Genomic DNA, 20,456 nt, shown 5'->3' with positions numbered 1-20,456 from the left:
ATTCACCACAATCACTCACAGCGAGGGGAGTGATGTTTTCAACTTTGACTGGAAATTATAGTTTATATCTTGTACCCATTTAACTGAGCCATTGACTTTTTATTGGGATTTTGGGTTTTTTGCCGCTAGAATCGAACATTCCGTTGACATTTGAATCTCATTAGCGATTATTCAAAATAAATCACACTACTGCATCAAGCAACAAGCATCGACAACGTCTGTTATCAGGAGGATTAACTGTATAGATAAGGTCCAAATCACCCAATCTTATCTTAGCACAAGGATAATCCAGAATCTCACAAGAGACATTTCAGTCCGAGGGCGAATACTCCTAGTCGGTAGACGAAAAACGATAATTCACCAATCTCACTTTCCCCAAGTTTACTAATTTGTATAATCCAACATGTCTCATGGTGATCATTCTCGAGATCCATGGTGAGTCCGTGACTGGATATGAACATTTTTGTTTCAGTTTTCGATGGCCTCGAGCTAATCCATCGTGCCCTTACAGTCCCTACGTCATTCTTAACGATTTCGGAGGAGCCTTCGCAATGGGTGCGATAGGTGGTGGTATATGGCATGGTATAAAAGGAGCGAGGAATAGTCCGAGGGTGAGTCGGCATTCTCTTCACCAACCAAGAGAAATGGAATATGCTAAAGGTATTTTGTGTATAGGGAGAACGATTTGTAGGCTCAATGTCAGCTATAAAAGCCCGAGCGCCAGTATTAGGAGGTAATTTCGGTGTTTGGGGTGGATTGTTCTCGACGTTCGATTGTGCGGTCAAAGGGTATAGACAAAAGGAAGATCCTTGGAATGCTATCATATCGGGTTTCTTGACGGGTGGAAGTTTGGCTTTGAGAGGTGAGTTTTTACCCCTTGAGAACAAATGGCGGAAGATGGATGTATGCTAGAAGATGATAAGGAGGGTAGGGGCTACATTGTTGAATAGTATAAAAAGTTGAAGTGGGAGTCCGTGACGATAATAGCTGGATTGATTAATTATACCACGTACGATTGAATCCTGACATACCCATCCATTTGTAGCCGGTCCTAGATCAGCGTTCGGTTCAGCAGTAGGATGTGGTATTCTTTTAGGAGTGTTCGAAGGTGAGCTCCTGCGCTACGTTCAGCTGCCTGAATCACGTGTTTATTTCAGTAGCTGACATTTTGCACGATATAGGTGTCGGTGTACTTATGAATCGAATGTTCGCCCAGCCGATCCCTCAGATGCAATGTGAGTGGATTATCCCCAAGGCTGTGGTGAAGAGTGATGTATACTAATTTCTCACGAACCCTTTCAGTACCCGAACAAGCACCAGCATCACCTTCACCAGCTGTCGCTTAATACCATCCATTCATTACCTTTATCCTAGGGATCCATATTACGTAGACTCGACGTTTGACAGTATCACTTCTCCAGCATGCATATGTTATATATAGATGAAGGGTGTCATTTGCGGGTTGACACTGCATGATCAAGATTCAAACTTTCCGGTGAATAGGCGAGGGACATGAAAATTGGCATTGCGATTATGATGAGAGTCGAAGGCATAACCCGTCTGTGCACAGACAACAACAGCTAGCTGGATGATGTATTCTGTTCATTATGCCAATATTATACGCCAGGCTGAATCATCCCATTGTGCTATATGATTCATGATACAATATACATTATATGCGTCACATCTAATTGAAGAAAGTCCTTCTTAACCCAAAATACCACATACTCTATTTTATCGACCTTTCTGTCGAGTTGAGTAATCTATATAGAATGTGAAGAAGACCATATCAGTAAACCGTCTCGACCCAACAATTAACAGATCGTACTCACCTCTAGGGGATACTACCAAACCTCGTCCCTTGGATGCACCTCTATATACCGTCTCGATGATATCGATCAGCTAAGAATATCAACGTGATCAGCTATTGTCCATCCGTTTTCCAGTGATTGTCATGGGGTATCGTAGATGCAGACTCACTTCTTGTTTATCCGTTATCGCCCAATTTCTAATGATGTACACTTCAAGTCAGCTGAAGTTGTAGCACAAGTGGATAGGCAGCTCACATCTTGTTGTTATCACCTGTACCCAGATCAATCATAATATGTTTATTTCTGCGATATCATCACTCAGCATCAGCTATTTCATGACCCCAACGGACAGGAACACGTGAAGAAGTTTTTGGAGACAGACTGACTCACCGATAGAAAAACATTAACGAACAATTATCATACAACTCGTACATCTTGTTAAAATCCGGTACTTGCGTTATATCCACCAGGTAAATGACCGCAAAATTCTGTACTTTCTCTGATACGCCGTATAGCGTCTCGTCAAGTGCCATACACTCCTGGTCGTGGTCGTGACCGAATCGAATGCAAACGACTCGATCTTCTTCTACGAGGATGGCTTGGTCGACGTGCCATCCGGAGTGTAAGCTGTGACCAAACAACAGATGGTCAGTAGGAGCTGGGAAATCAATGGGACGAAAGAACGAGGAAGAGAAGCTTACTGGGTCATAAAATAGGACATGATGAATGGATATCTCCTACTTTCGGCTTGATCGGGATATACAGCTGGGATGGACGATGAAGGAAAGAAAGAGCGAGAGGTTTGATGCAGATTTATTTGTTGTTGTCCAAGCTTCGAGTAATCCTATGGTGGAGGTCAAGCAGGGAAAAGGAAAACATTCGAAAGATCAATAGAAAAGATATTTGAACTGCGTCATAATCTATAACTGTCTATCGTTTCGGCCTACTTTCGTTGGAAATTGAATGAAAAAAACTTGAATTATCCGTTATGCATTTAACCATCGGCTTCAACATCAACATTTCTCTCCAGCTTTAAGGACCCGATCTCTCTCTCTCTCTCTCTGGAAGTTTGCAAATTCGTCGCCGGCACTGATCCATCATGATCACAAATCTACGTCTGTCCCCTGCAACACTCCACCCGCTCAAAATCCATCCTCTCCGATGTATACCAGCTTCAGCACGAGTCAGAACTTATCACTCAACCTCTCCACCTGAACCACCCCATCATCAATGTCCTTCATGCTCTCGATCCATCCCACTTCCACTATCCCCCTGTCCAAATTGTTCAGCATTACTACCATTACCATCCACACTCTCCCATCATTCAATGTTATACCTATCTGCTCCTATCGGTTCATCCCCCAACGGTCCATTTGACATACCCCGTGAATTAAGTCATTTACCCTCACATGGATTCGGATTGGACAAGAGTGATTTAAGGAGTAGGTGGGTTAGGAGACAGAGGGAACTACATCCCGATAAGTTCACTTCCAAGGGTGATAAGATAGTAGATCTAGCTAGGGAGTTGTCAGGAAGGGTTAATGAGGCCTATAACGTCTTGGGAGATGAACTCAGGAGAGCAGAATATATCGTATGTCTATGTCCTTTTGCATATAGTCACTGTCCTCTCAACTGGATCTTGCTAAGGATATGAGATGTGCTTGTCGAGCTGATACGGTATTGTTGCAGCTATCGATACATAATCAAGGGACGGAGGAGACGGATAAATTGGACGATCCAATGATGTTGGCTGAGATCCTCGAAGCGAGAGAAGAGCTCGAAGAAGCTGAGAGCCAAGAGGATATTCAAAGGATACGGAGTGATAATCATGGTAAGCTCCGATATACATCTTGTGAAACCCAAACGAACTGATTTGAACTGACCTGTGTGTCTGGTCTCGATCGTAGCCAAAGTAGAAGATATAATAGCACAGCTCCAATCGGCATTCAGTGAAGATCCACCTAATCTTGATGAAGCGAAGGATTTGGCGGTGCAGTTGAAATATTGGAGAGGACTTGAAAATGCCGCTAGGGAGAAGTCGATATGAGGTAGGGTAGAACAGGTGTGCAGTATCGTATCTTGTAATGGTGATTGTAGAGTGAAGAAGAATACCATATAGAATCGTTGAAATCAAATGGCATCCACAGCATATATTTCAACACAATAGATCAATGTATATACAATGCATGATTATCATCTTGACGATCTCGTATGACATTCGTATCTCATTTACATACAACGACGATCAATTACATATACAAATTAAATCTCTACATTACCTTCTGACTTATAATCCAAAACTATAAGAACACGCTTCAACCTAAAGCAGCTTTGATGGCCCTCCTCTCATCTCTATCCTTCTTATCTCTTTCTTTCCATTTCACTTTCCCTTTCTTCCCCAGCTCCAAACCTCGTCCATGCCCCTTCCCTCTACCATATTGTGATCTCCTCCGGGCATCTTCAATCTCTTTATGACTATGAGTTACTTTCTTGGCTAACGATTCGATATTCTTATTTCTCGAATTATGCGTGTGTCCCAATCCTTTACGATCCAATTTCAGCATTGTCGGTATAGGTGCCGTTCGACCCGGTCCATATTTCTTTTCGTCTTCGGAACCATCAAAATCTTCATCAGAGGATAAAGTGAGATCGATTACAGGTTGACCATTGTCATCTATCTCTAGTACTTCTTTGACCTTTCCCTTCTTGTCCAATACAGCTGAAGATCCAGATGCAGATGATCCTGACTCTTGAGGCTGGTTCTGACTGGCTTCCCACCCATAAGGTTTACCCAACCCACCTCCATGCCACCCCAAACGATCTTTCAATATCTCATACCCTTTATTATCCGGTCCAAGCACATACTGAGGTTCGTACTTCCTCTTTATCGGTGCGTTTGGGTTTATATTCAACAAATTACCTATCGAAGTGGTACGCGATGGTGGTTCAGGGGTGGACGATGAGGAATGAAGTAGGGCTCGACGGATGAACCAATCTCTTGAATGGACTCGGAGGGGTTTCTGAGTGGTTGAACTTGGTAATGTTGACGATGAAGAAGAGGCAGTAGTTGGACTGGAAGTGGATGATGAAGAAACCGATTGGATGATGGGATTTTGTATGGTAGTTTTGACTTCCTGAGTCATATTTGTATTTGTATCTGTATTCGTAGACGATCCATTTACAGGTGTCCCACTTCCACTTCTACTTTTCGCTAAACTCATGTACCAATCCGCTACATCCCTCCCACTCTCTTTCTTCTCCCCTTCCTCTCGAGCTTTTCCTTTATCCACCAATACATCTACTCCATCATTTGACGACCTTCCCAATTCATCATACTGCGTAGAGGAAATGACGAATTTCGGCGGAAGGATCAATTTGGCTGGACCGTGGGATGTAGGATTTACATTCCATTCTTTCCATATAGTCTCTTTTGATATGACTCCTCTATATGCATTGCGAATAGTCTCTTCCTCTGTCTCATTTGTTGATTGGTCTTCGGATAGGGATGAATGATAATGCGATGGAGTGGGAACGGGACCAGGAGATGATCTGATGATCACCGCCTGAGGAAGGCCTAAACCTGCTCGATAAGCTCGAGGAGGGTCTGTCATATCTCACTGGTTGACATCGAATTAGATTGCGTTAAAGTGCTTATCGGTTGGGTACGATAGGCGCGACGTATTGAAATTATGTATATGAGTCGAAGTGTATAATGAAGAACAACAGAAAGGAAAATCAACTGGTACAATTTGTGATTATTGGGTGGCAAAATGGTGACTAATTCGGGCATAGGTGGCAAGCTCCACCTTTTAATCTGTAAATCAACTATGCAACTTATGGATTTCACGGTTTTTATATCGAATATGCATATGCCAATGACCAGGGACAGTTGATGCCCAATAGATATGAATGTTAATGATGTATAGATGATATTAATTAATATGACAAGATGAATTGTAGATATGTATGTGTAACTCCGAAATCTATTTCCCCTGTCCCTGTCCTTTAGCGACCAGTATATTTCCTCTCTAAATATCTAACAGGTAAGTAAACTAAGGCGACTACCGTTGCTCCAAGTTCGAAAGCGACGTCTCCACTATTGCCATGACGCGGATTATCAGCCATACAACACTTTGTGAACACATGGACGTGGTTTCAGATGATTAGAGAAAACGACACTCACGATCCAGCGGTGATCTTCCTGGCTATCCATCCGACCCACCACGACTGAGACATCGAAGCGGCAATGATGGGTATACCCTATATCCCAATACACCAACGTCAATACCAATATCACGGGTTGAAGCGGGAAAGATACTTGTACTCACGCATATCGATGAACATATACATGCCAAACCAATAGGTAATTTACCAATCTTATTCCAAATTTCCACAGGGTAAGTCTTCCTACCTACTGGATTACGGAATAACATCGGTTCAATCAACGTTGGTGGGATATACAAGGCAGTCCAATATGATAATACCGCTGAGAAGTTTTCGAGAGCAACGTAGAATGATGATGCTCCGACGATGGCGATAGGGAGGTATATAGCTGTGACGATAACAGCTAGGAAATATCTAGGAACTAAATTCCGCATCCAAGAATATCAGCTGGTTCCTCGTGGTCATCGACGATGAGGAATACTACTAACCTTTGACCAAAAAGGGGATAGCGACTTGACCGCTCAATCCGGCAGAATAGATCGTAGGAGCAGTATTGGCGACTACACTCAAACAGAACAAAACCATGACGAATCTTGCTCCTCCACCTGAACCTGTGATTTCGAATATCAAGTTTGGTACACCAACTTCAGACGCTTCAGCCCAAGAGACAATAGAGTACGAGGCCAATTGACAAGCTGCTCCGAGTAGGGTGATTGAGATGATGGGAATAGTAAGACCAAGGTAGACGCAGAGGAATAGGGGTAATCGAGGGGTGTGAGCGGGTAAGGAGGTTGTCTATGAACGGATGATATCAGTAAAAAAAATGCTGGAAAAAGAAAACCTTAGGATGAGATGGAAAACCACTCACGAAATCACTAGCCAAAGCAGAATACGTGATAGTAAAACCTATCAAACTAGCTCCGTAACCTAACACACCACTAGCAGAAACTCCTGTAGCGTCATAAGCAGCTTGTGCAACAGCTAAGTGTAGCTTGCTTCCTGATATTCCCGTCAAGGCAATGAAGACGACGATCATGATTGGGAATGCAGTCAGGGACACGATATGTAATGCTTTTAGACCGACGAATGACAACTAAACGAAGAATACGATCAATCAGCTGCATTGCGACGGATAAAGAGGACGATAAAGCTGAATATGCCGACTCACAATCAAAGCTATCAAAGCTGCAATTACAATCCCAACGTTATAGCTCATCGTACTATTCGATGCTAATGATAGACATTGACCGGCTAAAATAGCGGTGAGTGACATGAATCCGATCATGGTTGCGCAATTTATCAGACCGAAAATCATGGCGGGGAAGTAGCTATTGTTGAATTATCAGTCGTCAACTTATTGAAGGATACCGTTGAATATAGGTTCGCGCTTACCCTAAGCCGTATCGAGCCTGTACCATCTGCCTCATACCTGTCTTCGGACCATTCGTGGCGCAGTATGCTACTGGTATACCGGAAGCAAGAGTAAACAGGACGATGCATGCTGCTGAGGCTCGCCAGTTTAGACCGAAAAGAGCTGGTCCAATGACACCTTCTGAGAACTTAAGTGAGAAGGCATATCAGCTTGTGATCAAGTGCTGTCCCCGATGAAAAAGCCGAAATGAGAATATGAATAGAACCTCACAGAAAGGATGTTAAAGTTGAAGGCTGCCCATAATGTCGTTTGAGGGAGATATGACCAGATAGTCAGTGTATCTCGGTCCTGCAAAAGAAAATTTAGCAATCGATGATTTGTACTTGACAGATGGGATGATTATCTCTCACATCTTCCGGTCTAGGTTCTATACCTCTCTCTTCTACACCATGTTCGACCAATACATCCATACCTCTCTTAGCTAGACCAACAACGCCATTGGGGTACTTCCTATACCTCCCATTCGCAGCGGCTTCTTCGTCATACCGATAATCCGTCTGGGGTAGTTGAGCAGTATCTTGTCCATTCACGTCGGTCGTAGGGAGATAAGTATCTTTGGATCGATCGGAAAGCTCGAGAGTGTCTAACTCGGCAGGTGCTTGTGATTTCGATGCCATCGTGCTTTGTTCTCTGTGAGTATGGCAAGGAAGGAAAGAGAAAACAGGAGAAGAAGAACTATAGGATCTATATATCTATATATCTATATATCTATATATCTATATATCTATATATCTATATGTATGATACAGCCAAATTGATGATTGGAAAATGGCAAGATCGAGTCGGACTTTTGACACTCATGTATTGGAAAATGAAAATGGAAATCCTAAGATAGAGAAGAGATCTCTTTTTTTAGCTTTTAGCCCTTTCCCCTCTAGCATTTAGCCGACGCAACTGATCGCCCAAGCGGCGATCGCCGACACGAAATCCCAATACCGCGGATCAGGTGAGGATTCGAGGGACAGGGATGTTTATGCGTTCATCAAATTGGGATGACTGAATTGCGGTAAAATCCAAACTGATATTCAACTGAATGGAATGGAAGGTCTCTCTCTTCCTTTCATCGTAACATACAAACGTGCATACTTCTATCTTCCCGTGTTGGATGTGTACAGCAAGTAACAAAATAATAGCTACCACCATGCACAAATGAGACACAGCTCGACTCCGTTGCGTTGAGTAAGATCACAACATCAAGATGAAATTCGGACGGTGAGTCCAATTCTTCTCCCCTGTCTGTAAAGCGTGTAAGGCTAAACCAACGTTGTTTCGTGATTAGGTATCTAGTGGAAAATCAAACGCCAGAATGGAAACGAGCCTATATAGATTATCGGCTATGCAAGAAGAAGATAAAAGTGGTTGCGAAAAGGTTAGGACAAGTGAAAGAGCGTAAAGAAGGTGAAGGCGAGGAGGATGATCAGGATGGTGATTCCTCAGGAGCGGACGATGATCATGGGCCATCTGCTCCTTCAAGAGAGAGACGTACGCCAGAGACAATCAAGGGGTCATCGAAGTTGAGGATGACGGGTAGTGGGGTCGCTACGCCGAGGCTGAATAGGTGGACTGTGAGTATAATTTCTCACTTTACATCAAATCTTCCTCGTTCTGCGTTTCTGCTTCCCAGCGGTACGAGCAAACACAACGAACGCTGATACTATTTTCTGATGTGGACAGTCACGTGCATCAGAACGAAGTCAAAAATATGGATCAACCGGTACAAGTCCCAGACCACCTCAACCTTCTTCCGAAAGACCCATCCCTCCCCCTCTAGACTTGGGTTCGCCAAGTGTCGATACGAACGAGCCCAACGTCCATAAGCCCAGTCCGAGTCCAAGACCGCAAGATGACTCTTCGCAACCCTCACGATCCAGAGCAGATAGCAGTTCGCGATCTAGGAAGGGGGTTGTGTTCAGTCCTAACCTCAAAGCAGATGCTATAGTGGAGACCACCATCGAAGAGCAATCTGAACATTCCAGACGATCAAGTGGTAGTAACGACCTGAGAGAGAGTGATTCCGGTACACCTTTAACCAAGCCTGCGGCTTCTCAAAAGGAGGAAGTCAGTAAAGGAAGAAGGGGATCGATATCAACGGCTAAAAGTCCAAAATTGTGGAGTCCGAGATTATCCGGTTCTGCCGCAACGCCTAGAGATAGCTCATCGGCCGCTGATACCCCTCGAGGTGTCAAGAGTCCAAGACTGGGCCCAAGAAGCTTAAGTGAGTTTTTGGCCCCTATAATATCTTCGTTGCGATATAAGATGAAGTTGACTGATATTTTGGATCAATAGGATCAATGACATTGCCTTCTCCTGCACTACCACTACGTCCTGCCGGTCCACCAGTACGTACGGCCGATAACTTTGACGATCTGTATAAACAGCTCGAACAAGATGAGAAGGATTTCTTTGACTTGTTGGAACATGAGCTAGACAAAGTTGAGAATTTCTACGTGGCAAGAGAAGGGGAAGCTATGAGGCGAGCTCATGATTTGAGAGATCAATTGAGGGAATTGGCAGAACATAGGAAAATCTATCATGAACTATATCCACATGGTACACCAGAATGGGAAACTAAAGTACAAAGAATATTACCGATTCCTCAAGCCGCTACCAATGTTCCTGCGTTCAATAGGTTCAAACAAAAGCTAGGCTTAGGATCTCCAGATACCGATGAATCTCAGAATGGTACAGGGAATAATCTGCAGGTTCCCGGTACGCAGGGACCGAAACGATCAAATTCGCCTATACCGATGATGTCTGAGAACGAACGAAGTAGCTTGAGGGAGGCGATGAGGGCCGATAAAGATCATCAAACTTATAATCCGGAGAGGTATCAGAAATATAAGAAGGAATTGAAATTGGCTGTGTTGGAGTTTTACAGACAATTGGAATTGATCAAGAATTATCGGGTGAGTGCAAGTGCGAGAACATCGAGGTGTCAACGCATCTCGCAAGGGTGTTACATTGATGGATTGATAGGAACTGACTTTCTCGTTCTTGTAGATCATGAATCTTACCGGATTTAGGAAAGCTTTGAAAAAGTTTGAGAAGACCACTAAGGTGAGTTTTTTTTCTTTTTTACCTCATATGATATATGCGGAGTTGATGTGATTATGCAGATCACATGCCTGGAAATGTACACCGACGAACGTATCTCCAAAGCTACTTTCTCTCAATCTGAAGCTATAGATGGATTGATCAAGCAGATTGAGGATCTATATACTATACATTTCGGTGAGTTGTCTAATCTGCCCCAACGCCCACCTTGGCCAGTATGGCCAGCACAGCTGATTGTGCTTTGTAGAACATGGAGATAGTAAACGAGCGAGAGATAAGCTCAGGCGGCAGACTACCGAAAAGACTGTAAGTAGATCACTTTTTTCTTCTCCAGCTTGTTATTGAGATGTCGCTCATTAAGTGTCCGTCTCATGATATAGCATTACGACTCTGTATTCAGGTCGGGTATAATGATTGGCATCGGATTACCTGCAGCCGTGTTCGCTTTGATTGAATGTGAGTCTTATCAATCTTGCGCCAATCGAGTCCATCAATACTGAAATGTGAGTGTTAAATCAGCAAGCAAATCTCACGTCCGAGAAGAAATCCCAGTGTGGGGAGCGTTACTTCAAGTCTATGGTGGACTATACCTTCCTATCATGTTTGCTATGCTATTCCAATTGAATTTGGGCGCCTATGTCGCTGCGAGGATCAACTATGAGGTGAGTCATATACGTCTTAGAAGTGCCCCTCTCCGAATGCTGATTCTGTATTTACATAGTTCGTCATGGAATTGACTAGACCTACTATTGATTATCGATCTTTCTTGGAGGCAAGTGCGACATGTCTGGACATCGACCGCCGTAATTGTTCTTTGGCTGACCCAATTCGATGAAAATCCTATAGATCCCCGCATTCCTGTTCTTAACGCTGTCATACTGCTTCTACTTTACCTTCGCCCAGATTGGAAGCGAAAACGTGTCTCCTACCACGTGAGTCATTGATCGTCTATGTACTTCCTATGCTTCCCTTACTGATTAATGTGATGATCCGTAGCTGGCCTTTAGCTTGGCTGGTATTTACCGTTGTATTTTTCCTAAATCCTCTACCGGTCTTAAGAAGGGGTACGAGATACTGGTTATTGAAAGTTCTATTCAGAGTTATCACACCTGGATATAGCAGAGTCGAGGTGAGTGAGACCTTGCACCTGTGTCGATCAAGATACCCATTACAGATAGATACGTCAACTGACAATCCAAAATCATAAAATAGTTCATTGCGTTCTTTTTGGCCGATGAACTCAATTCTCTAGTCTATTCAGTCCAAAACTTATATTTCTTATCTTGTGGTTGTGAGTATCGTCTTAACCCACTTTCATCTTCATGGTCGAGCTAATCGTGACTTGCTCGACATTATTGATAGATGCCAAACATTGGCCCACGGATGTATTTTCAGTCTGCCACTCTGGCAAATCATGGCCTTATGCTTTATTAGCTTGTTTACCCGCTGGATCACGTTTCATCCAATGTCTGAAACGTTATCATGATTCGAAATTGAATATCCACTTGATCAATGTGAGTGGGAAACTCTACGCCCGTCCGACCTTTCATCGTCTTGTAGCTGAATTTCGCGCTTTGCGTACAGGCTGGTAAATATTCAAGTGTGATCCTTCAACAATGTCTATTCGTCTATTGGAGATCTAGAGGTAGTCTGATCAACGATAAATCATTGATTGTCTGGCTTATCTTCGCGATCATAAGTGCGGTGTATACTTCAACTTGGGTGAGTCGGTTGTGTGTGACATTCGAGAAAACTTAAGTAATGCTGATGAGCGATGTTTGATACAGGATCTTGTCATCGATTGGAGTTTGTTCAGACCTCAGGCGGGATTGTTAAGGAAGGATTTAGGTTATTCGCAACGATATGTGAGCATCCCCTCACGGAATAAATTGGGTTTGGGGCGTTGCCCTCCGCTGACCAATATATGTATAGGTATATTACCTAGCTATGATTAGCAATGTGTTCATTCGGTTTGTATTCATCTGGTAAGTCCATCAATCATATCGATGATGATCAAATGTGGGTGCTAACACCATCTTAGGTATCTACCTCTATCAACAAGAAATGTCAGATTGCGATCATTCTTCTTCGCTTTGGCTGAGATGTTGAGACGTTGGCAATGGAATTTCTGTGAGTGACCTTATACCTAAAAATGCTTGCCCAAGCATATCAAGGCTGACCTCGGTTCCTTTCACGGTATAGTCCGAGTGGAAACTGAACATCTAGGTAACGCCGATGCCTATCGAGTCACACGTGAAATCCCGTTACCCTACAGGCGAATCAACAATGATTCGGATGAAGATGCTGATCAAGAGATGGATGGCGAAGTCCAGAAAGAGAAAAAGAAGAATACGTTGTCTGTACATCTCAACAGATTAAGATTGAGACATAATATAAGACAACGTCAGAATACGGATGATGAATCTTCAACTCCAGGCCAGGGACAGGGAGAGGGAAGAGGACCTGATGCGTTGAATGCTGGTCCGAGAGGATATAGGGCAGAGAGGGATTATGAAGCTAGAAGACCGGGTGATTGGAGTGGGGTGAACTCGCCTAGAGGCGGTCAGGCTGTTTGATCTGATGGCAATTGGATTGCTTGCTTGGGATGCATACAACAGGGATATATCTATAGTTATGGTTACACTTCGTTGGGTTACGACCACAATATTTTTTACTGTCATATATCATATAATCCATTGCATTTTATCCGATCTCATAACATTTTTGTACAGAATATAAAAAAAGAAAATCTCATACATGCATACATCGGTGATTCTGCCAATCTGGATGCTTCTTATCTTTGTTCTAATCTTCTGTTGAACCCTCCTTTGTTGGTGAGTTGGTTTGTATACACACGCTTCCAGGGACAAAAGAGTAAGTTAATAAATCACCTGAAAAAGTGAAACTCCGATAACAACGATCAATTTCAACTGTCATTGTCATTGTCATCATGTCATCACCATCAATCAATCATTCACAGAGCTACTACTAACCGAAAAGCAAGCGATGAAGGTCTTTTGTCTCTCTAAAATACCCAAGAGACCAATTCAATAAGCGTATGAACGAGTCACTGATACATTATGATCCCATGATACTTTATGTTACGAACAAAGCTAAAAGACACACAAGGGGCGTAACAATACCAGTGTTATATCGCACAGACTAACTTATATGATCATATATGAGCGGGGTCCAGAAGATCAAGGTTGAGTGACATATCTACAATCGATAATAAACACGAACATTGAACATCAATATCGCAGCCATCATCATACAGAAGAGTACAGTATACCGTCTTCTTGAAAAATTAACAAAGTTGCTTGTTGAACATATAATTGATTGTAACGTCGATAACCCCAAAAATCCATCGATCAAATGGGAGTTTGTTATTCCACTGTACGTCACACTTCACCCCCTAATCATCCCATACACACACACCATTTTTTACCCTGTTTATTCTAGATCACTCTCACTCTCATTCTGATACCACTACCCACTATTTTATATTTGCTAATGTCCAGATATCCGACATAGCACAACTCTGCAGATTGCTGTTGTGACGATCCATGTTGTGGTCCAATCTGCGATTGCTGCTGTGATAGAACTAGAATATACCCTTGGGGTCCAAGAGGTGAGTCTGGGTATCTCAGCTGAAATCTCATCCATCTCATTTCAACCTCGCTTGGATCAAAACAAGGACAAGTTGGGGATGGGGCGTGGATAGGTCGTGTCGTGTCATATATAGATGTGTGGACCGGATCCACGGCGTTTTAGATTGTTCCTACAGTGTACTGTACTATCCTGACTCTTTGAGTCATTTGATACTACTCCAATTTTGATCGTGCATTTCTTTTCTTTTGTCATCACATCTTCACGCTTCATTCTCATCACTCCCTCTTGCCCCTCATAAAAAGTGGTTGTTTTCCCAAACCGAAACCGTCTTTGAGACTTCCCTTCCGCCTTCTGAATTCCAATAACCCGAAAGAGATCTTGTAAGTTCACTCCTCGTCTTGGTAGTCAGGATGATTCGCTGAGTTATCATATCAGGGCTGACAGACCTGACAGTCTTTCCACCTCCTGTACTCTATCCTACGCCAATCGGTCCAGCACCAGGTCCCATAATCGTTCAACCTACTCCACTTCAGCCGCCACTCGTCCCTTACCCATCTACCTTGTCTCAGACATTCGCTCACCCCGTCCAAGTTCCTACCTACCCCCCTCAACCTTCATCGTACACCTCGCCACCTCAGATACCCCGATATTCCTCGCACTCACAACAAGGAAGCTACATTGGTCCTCAGGCGGAACGTCCTGTTCCAAGACCCAATTCGAGAACCGATCAAAGATACTCGAACGAACAATATCCTCAGCATCATCGAGATAGGAGATACTCATTGGAAGAAAGGGTGATAGCTGGCCATTCACCAAGGGTAGATGCTAGAAGAGCGTTAACTCCTGAACCTCAAAACCACTATAGACCTAGAAATCATAGATCTGCAAGTACCTCTCGTCGTATACTACCTGAACATCAATATCACAACCATCAAGCGGTGTTTGAGGAAGAAGGTACAAGCAGCTCTTCAGCCGAAGAACGGACGAGAAGATACGTTAGACCAAGTCACAGACGAGCAGCTAGTACTTCAGCTCAACGACAACAACAGTATCTCTCCGAGCTCACCCAAGAAAGGATACCTAACCCACCTAGAAGGTCGTTCGATCATTCCTCACGAGATCATCTAGATACCGATCACCTTCATCCGCATAGTCTTCAGCTTAAGTAGGTATGATGACCCATCAGGAAAGTACCAAGTCAATCAATCAGAACCAAAACCAAAATCCAGGCTCAAGACATACCAGATCTTCTAGTATAGCTTCTAATCGACCATTCATCAGAGGCCACGGTAGAACACCTTCGACTGATCACCTCATGGTACCAGAAAGGTTAGATACTTTACCACAGAGAAAGAGGAAGGAATCGTTAGATACTCTACGACATCATCCTATATCACACAACAATCCTCCTATTGCCCATTCGCACAATCATCATCAACCTTCTCCCACTATATCAAGGGACACTAAAACGCCTACCCCACGCCAAAGGGAGTTGCACCCATATGGACAGCAACAACAACAACAGAAAAACGAAATCAAACCCTCGACAACCAAAGGAAAGATTTTTCAAACACCTAAACCCGTCTCGAAGGAACTACCTGCAGAAAGTAGAGAAGAACGACACAATCGTGTTCGTAAATTATCTTCAAGGGAAGTACTGTATCCTACGCCCGAAGCTGCCAAGGAAGCTTTCAGAGCTGAAAGAGCTATGAACCCCCCTCCAAAGCATCGTAGACCACCTACACCATACACTTCTTCAAGGAGGACATCGAGTGTGCGTAGGGTAGAAAGTGATCGATCGATTAGATCTAGAGTATCATTCGATTCTACCAGATCAAGAAGATCCAATAAATCCAATAGATCAAATAGATCAAATAGGTCAGGAAGGAAATATGATTCCGATTCCGATTCGGATGGTACGATGGGGAGTAAATGGGAACTGTCATTTGGGAGTAATGTAGGAATCGGACCTGCAGGAGAGGCCATCGAGGTTATCGGATTAGGAAGGAAGAAACCTAGACACCGAACATTCAATGCTGGGATGGTGAAACCCGCTTTGAGAAGCACATCAAGATTGAACTCTAGAGTTGATTTGAACGAAAATATACAAACCACAACAACTAAAAGAGAAAAACCATTACCTAGTAGACCAATGGCTTACGTCGCACCACTCGTCAATTCGTTATCCAAAGTTACCGCTCCGGCTGGAAAGAAAATCCAAAAGAGATCTTCACATCAGCCTGCCTCTACATCTTTTGACCATAACGATAATAACCTGCTGGGAGCTTCATCCTCAGTCACCCCACTTTCTCGAAGTGTATCTAGGAATAATGGCAATGAAAATGGAATCCGCTCACTCTTTTCATCACTTTCCCTAGGTCCCAATTCGAGCACGGCCACTAGTTCACGACATGATATAGGCAACAGCAATTCATCTTTACTTAACAGTGGTGTGGGTACCGACACCAGATCTACCTCGATTGCACCGTCTTGGGCATCCAGAAGACACTTGATCTCACCTGCCGACGACTTGCATTCGTACCTTCGTTATGCAGAGGTTCACTCCTGGGACAGATGGCCACTCACCCCTGCGTCTCAAAAGAGAGGTCTGGGATTGTGGGGAGGTAAGCGATCGCTAGGGTTTGACGAGATGAGCTGGGAATGGCATAGACGACTTGGGCTGGCTGAAGAGGCCAGAATTCAAGGGAGGTTGCTGGGAAGTTGGGAAATGCAGAGAGGGTGGGCGAAAGGGATACTTGACTGTGAGCTGTCGGACAAGAAGTACTATAGCTGCTATCTGGAGGAGATCGCTGATAATATTTCACCACATAGGGCTTGATGAGAACGTACCGAAACATCCTATTGATATGGCTAATCGATGGGGCACTCAGTGAGTAATGAATCAGCTATTCCATGCATCATAGCCATTGTGTAAGCTGATACGTTCTCCGTGTGTAGAATATTCGCTCTACCTGCTGAAGGGTTCGATACGCTCGAATTCTTCGATGAATCGATAAACCAAGCTGAAGATTATGGTTTACTAAGCTGGGTGACCGGAACAGTGAGCTATCCCCGCCGCTCCGACCAGAGGAACTTAAAGCTGACATTGCACTCGAACAGCTCCTACAAACCGCCGTATCCACTTTACACATGTTGCGATACTCCTCTTCGACCTTTACATTCCATCTAATTCCTTCACCTAGACCACCACATCTCCCACATTCCTCCTCACCGCCTACAACTAGGGGTAAAAACCATTTCCTATGGGAAGGCTTCGGTACGATGGTCTTGGTGAATAAGAATAACGATATTGATCGAGCGATGATATTGGAGATCAGACCTCCTTCTGTCGTCGACTCGAGCATTATGAGAGAGTTCGCCCGAGGTAAGAATGGTGAGGGTTGGTGGGGATTTTACGGAGATACATGTGTGGGTGAAGTTGGTCAGGCAAATTTGCTACAAGCTCAGGTAAGATCATTTTCAGTGAAAAAACCTGATAACAGGCGATGACCAATAGTATATCGTGTGTATAGGTATATGACGATTGTATACAAAATCAATGTTATTTCTTCGCCGTGACAAATTTGAAGTATTGGGTTTTTGGTCAATTTGTGAGTCTCCCGAAGAGTCCGTACTTTTGACAGATTCAAAATTGACCATGTCGATGGCAGAATACCAACTGGTCTCGATGTACCGTCAGTCCAGTGATCCACCGTCAAGCTAGAGATCCATCTTTGATGCAGTGTCTTACTGCTTGGGTTGTGAGATCTGTTGACGAGGTGAGTACGATACGTTCCTGAGTGATCAGATCTAGCAATGAAACTGATATAATCGTTCGTTAGCGACCACGAGCTGGCGAAAATCATAGCATCATGTCATCTCAGCTACTTACTCCACCCCAAGGGAATGAACGGGAACGTGGAAGACATCGAAGATCACAATCACGTCCATCTGATATATCCTCTTACTCCGAGAACGTTCGATCACGAGGATCCAATTCCCGATCTTCATTCTCCTTACCACCAAACCCACAAGGATACGATTATTCCTCGCCTGCACCTTACCCTCAACCCAACATCGGTCCAACACCCGTATATCCAATCAGTACACCCAATGGCACGCAGACTGTATTCCCGGTGAATATGAATATGAACGTATCCAGCGATTATTCTTATGGATTACCAGCTTATTCTGATATTCCCCATCCTCATCCTCAATCTACAATGTCACCTTCACCTTATAGTCAATCTACCCCTGGACCAGGAGGGATGATGTTTCCTCAATGGAATGGGATGAACGTCAATGGAACCTCCCGAGCTTTCAGTCCTGCGCCTCCGCCTCAACATACTGGTACGCCCCTCCCGTACAATTTAGGTAATAGTTGGTATGGTGGTGGAGGAGGCATGTTCCCTTGGGCAGGGATGAGGTGATCGTTTTGGTTTTCTCCCTCGTGTGTATCTGTTTGTGATTTGTTGTTATCACTTTCTTCACTTTCTGGTCTGAATGAGCGAAAAAAGAGCATTTAGTAGATCTTATAATTAGCTTTTCCTGTATTGTAATGGTAACATCACTCCGAAAATCTTTTTTACCCATATTCCATATTCTCATCCTTATCTGGTTTTCCCAAATATACTTTGAATTTGTATATATGCTTGTTTCGGTCCTTTATCTCAGCTCATCATGTCGGTGGGAAATTGGTAACTGATTGTATTATATGAGATAAGCTGGATGAGGGATGAATAATGTACATGCGATGATATGGATATATATAACAATCTAGAAACCTTTGGGATTTTCACGCAGGGTCAACTGGTAAAGTCAAATTACATAGCAAGTCAGCTCAGCCTTGTTCTGATTGACAAATGGTGGATTAAGGCCCGATAGCGACAGAAAAAAAGAAGAAGATGGTGATGATGGCGAATTGTCATGGGAGGAATCATGGGATAGAGGGAAGTCAACTCACCCTCGTCCATTTAGGTACTTTGTGTTGTGATTTCCTATAGCCCCTATGATGTTTCGAGAACGTCGTATATTTATCTGATGATGCGAAAGAAAGATCAGCATACGAACTGATCAGATAGTGGTATCCAGAAGAATTTCGAATTGTTTAGTCCCAACATCTTCTCTCTTCCCCTCTCTCGGCCGATGTCAATAACACGTTGACTTCTAGGTTCTACAGCATAATCCACTCACCTCTAGGGTTCATCTCACTCTCCATAGGCAACGCCAAAGCCTTTTCCAAGCTTCTCGTCGTGATTCCTGACTGAGCTACAGCCGAAATCACCGAATCTACCTGCTTCAACCTCTTGCGCTGGTTTGCTTTTCGTGTAGGTGAGAGTCGCCATGGTGTTTTCCTAATTACGCCATAGAGCACTCAGTAACAATTTGGATAATGACAGCTCATGTTGGATTCATCGATATGAAGAAAGGATTGATTGGGAGCTTACCATAACAGTCCTCCTGATAATATCGAACTCTGTCTGAATGCTCCGAACATCGTTGTCCGTTCTTCGTCTTTTCTTCTACTTCTTTTCTGATGCTACGATTGATCGCGATTACTTTGCTTGAGGAGCTGGGAGTTGGTGATGAGGTTATATTGCAAAGTTCACAGGTGTATGCAAATCAACTCGAAATTATAGATCATCCAGTTCAACAACTCGTACAGCGAGTGATTGCAAACAGAAAGGACGGAACTAAATTTCGTTTTCTTCCTTTCACTTGGATTAACGGAGATCCCGGGTTACTCCGAATTGACTCAGTCAGGTGGTGGTGGAGGTTGACCACCAGCCAAAGATGAGGGAGGCTCCTTCTCTCGTTTTTCTTCTTTCATGTCAACATAGCAGACCAGTCAATACATTTGTTCATACACAGAATCCATGACATCGAGATCGGTATTCGATTTACTATCTGCTCCGTAAAGGAAGAAAAGCAAAAAGAAGTTGTAAAAAGTGAATGTGGTTTCATTGTACTCGGCGCGACAAGTATACAGAGTATACGTACTACCTACCTTCTCCATGTGAACCAAAATACCGGTATAGCGACCTGAGGCGTTATTTTATAATCCCTCTTTCAATCCGCCAATCATGTATACACCTAGTAAAAAAAATCCCCTCAATTTTTCGGCAAGGGGGAAAGTAGAGATGGTATCGTATGATATATTGACGGAAAGCTTGAGCGCTGGGTTAGTAGTCTTATCATCATACTGTGTTAAAACCTCTCGAAATCCCCTGCCTACTAACCAGTGCTAACAATTACTGACAGTACTGATCACTCAAAACGTGCTATGGACTTTCAACAAGTCGTACTGGTCCCTCAAAATATGGGATAGGGTTGAGGGTACGGTTCACTCCCCCTATGGGAGTGCCGTATGGGTGGCAGGGTGG

The 20,456-nt window shown here is 43.6% G+C and overlaps 8 protein-coding genes across 8 annotated transcripts; 4 read left to right on the top strand and 4 right to left on the bottom strand.

The window, feature by feature from the left end:
- Positions 1–403: 403 nt before the first annotated feature.
- V865_001690 (mitochondrial import inner membrane translocase subunit TIM17) lies at positions 404–1,346 on the top strand (the record flags this gene model as incomplete). The annotated part of the gene is made up of 6 exons (XM_066225505.1): positions 404–435; positions 512–611; positions 676–862; positions 1,046–1,108; positions 1,182–1,235; positions 1,303–1,346. 6 exons carry the CDS (start codon positions 404–406, stop codon positions 1,344–1,346), a joined length of 480 nt encoding a protein of 159 aa, XP_066081602.1.
- Positions 1,347–1,734: 388 nt separating this feature from the next.
- Positions 1,735–2,532, bottom strand: V865_001689 (thioredoxin-like protein 4A; the record flags this gene model as incomplete). Its single annotated transcript, XM_066225504.1, has 6 exons — positions 1,735–1,763; positions 1,833–1,902; positions 1,981–2,008; positions 2,067–2,114; positions 2,202–2,438; positions 2,513–2,532. The coding sequence occupies 6 exons, from the start codon at positions 2,530–2,532 to the stop codon at positions 1,735–1,737; spliced, it is 432 nt and encodes a 143-aa protein (XP_066081601.1).
- Positions 2,533–2,910: 378 nt separating this feature from the next.
- On the top strand, positions 2,911–3,858 carry V865_001688 (Fe-S protein assembly co-chaperone HscB; the record flags this gene model as incomplete). Its single annotated transcript, XM_066225503.1, has 3 exons — positions 2,911–3,402; positions 3,501–3,642; positions 3,719–3,858. The coding sequence occupies 3 exons, from the start codon at positions 2,911–2,913 to the stop codon at positions 3,856–3,858; spliced, it is 774 nt and encodes a 257-aa protein (XP_066081600.1).
- A 268-nt stretch (positions 3,859–4,126) lies between these two features.
- Positions 4,127–5,422, bottom strand: V865_001687 (uncharacterized protein; the record flags this gene model as incomplete). The annotated part of the gene is made up of 1 exon (XM_066225502.1): positions 4,127–5,422. One exon carries the CDS (start codon positions 5,420–5,422, stop codon positions 4,127–4,129), a length of 1,296 nt encoding a protein of 431 aa, XP_066081599.1.
- A 394-nt stretch (positions 5,423–5,816) lies between these two features.
- Positions 5,817–8,024, bottom strand: V865_001686 (uncharacterized protein; the record flags this gene model as incomplete). Its single annotated transcript, XM_066225501.1, has 9 exons — positions 5,817–5,907; positions 5,995–6,071; positions 6,140–6,396; positions 6,464–6,770; positions 6,844–7,068; positions 7,144–7,303; positions 7,368–7,534; positions 7,618–7,695; positions 7,758–8,024. The coding sequence occupies 9 exons, from the start codon at positions 8,022–8,024 to the stop codon at positions 5,817–5,819; spliced, it is 1,629 nt and encodes a 542-aa protein (XP_066081598.1).
- A 581-nt stretch (positions 8,025–8,605) lies between these two features.
- Positions 8,606–13,037, top strand: V865_001685 (uncharacterized protein; the record flags this gene model as incomplete). The annotated part of the gene is made up of 19 exons (XM_066225500.1): positions 8,606–8,619; positions 8,687–8,972; positions 9,082–9,622; positions 9,694–10,313; positions 10,408–10,464; positions 10,524–10,638; positions 10,709–10,767; positions 10,842–10,917; positions 10,981–11,123; positions 11,183–11,233; positions 11,308–11,393; positions 11,458–11,590; positions 11,674–11,752; positions 11,824–11,975; positions 12,046–12,183; positions 12,249–12,326; positions 12,394–12,446; positions 12,503–12,591; positions 12,664–13,037. The coding sequence occupies 19 exons, from the start codon at positions 8,606–8,608 to the stop codon at positions 13,035–13,037; spliced, it is 3,144 nt and encodes a 1,047-aa protein (XP_066081597.1).
- A 799-nt stretch (positions 13,038–13,836) lies between these two features.
- V865_001684 (uncharacterized protein) lies at positions 13,837–18,503 on the top strand (the record flags this gene model as incomplete). Its single annotated transcript, XM_066225499.1, has 10 exons — positions 13,837–13,857; positions 13,996–14,092; positions 14,509–15,238; positions 15,319–16,835; positions 16,906–16,963; positions 17,032–17,134; positions 17,194–17,541; positions 17,607–17,684; positions 17,745–17,852; positions 17,916–18,503. 10 exons carry the CDS (start codon positions 13,837–13,839, stop codon positions 18,501–18,503), a joined length of 3,648 nt encoding a protein of 1,215 aa, XP_066081596.1.
- A 346-nt stretch (positions 18,504–18,849) lies between these two features.
- V865_001683 (uncharacterized protein) lies at positions 18,850–19,570 on the bottom strand (the record flags this gene model as incomplete). The annotated part of the gene is made up of 4 exons (XM_066225498.1): positions 18,850–18,882; positions 19,037–19,110; positions 19,267–19,427; positions 19,521–19,570. The coding sequence occupies 4 exons, from the start codon at positions 19,568–19,570 to the stop codon at positions 18,850–18,852; spliced, it is 318 nt and encodes a 105-aa protein (XP_066081595.1).
- Positions 19,571–20,456: the final 886 nt, after the last annotated feature.

Source organism: Kwoniella europaea, chromosome 1 (assembly GCF_036810445.1).
Source record: "Kwoniella europaea PYCC6329 chromosome 1, complete sequence".
Classification (NCBI taxonomy): Eukaryota; Fungi; Basidiomycota; class Tremellomycetes; order Tremellales; family Cryptococcaceae; genus Kwoniella; species Kwoniella europaea.
Note: the sequence above shows the minus strand (reverse complement) of the source record. Positions and strands in the feature narration are given on the sequence as shown.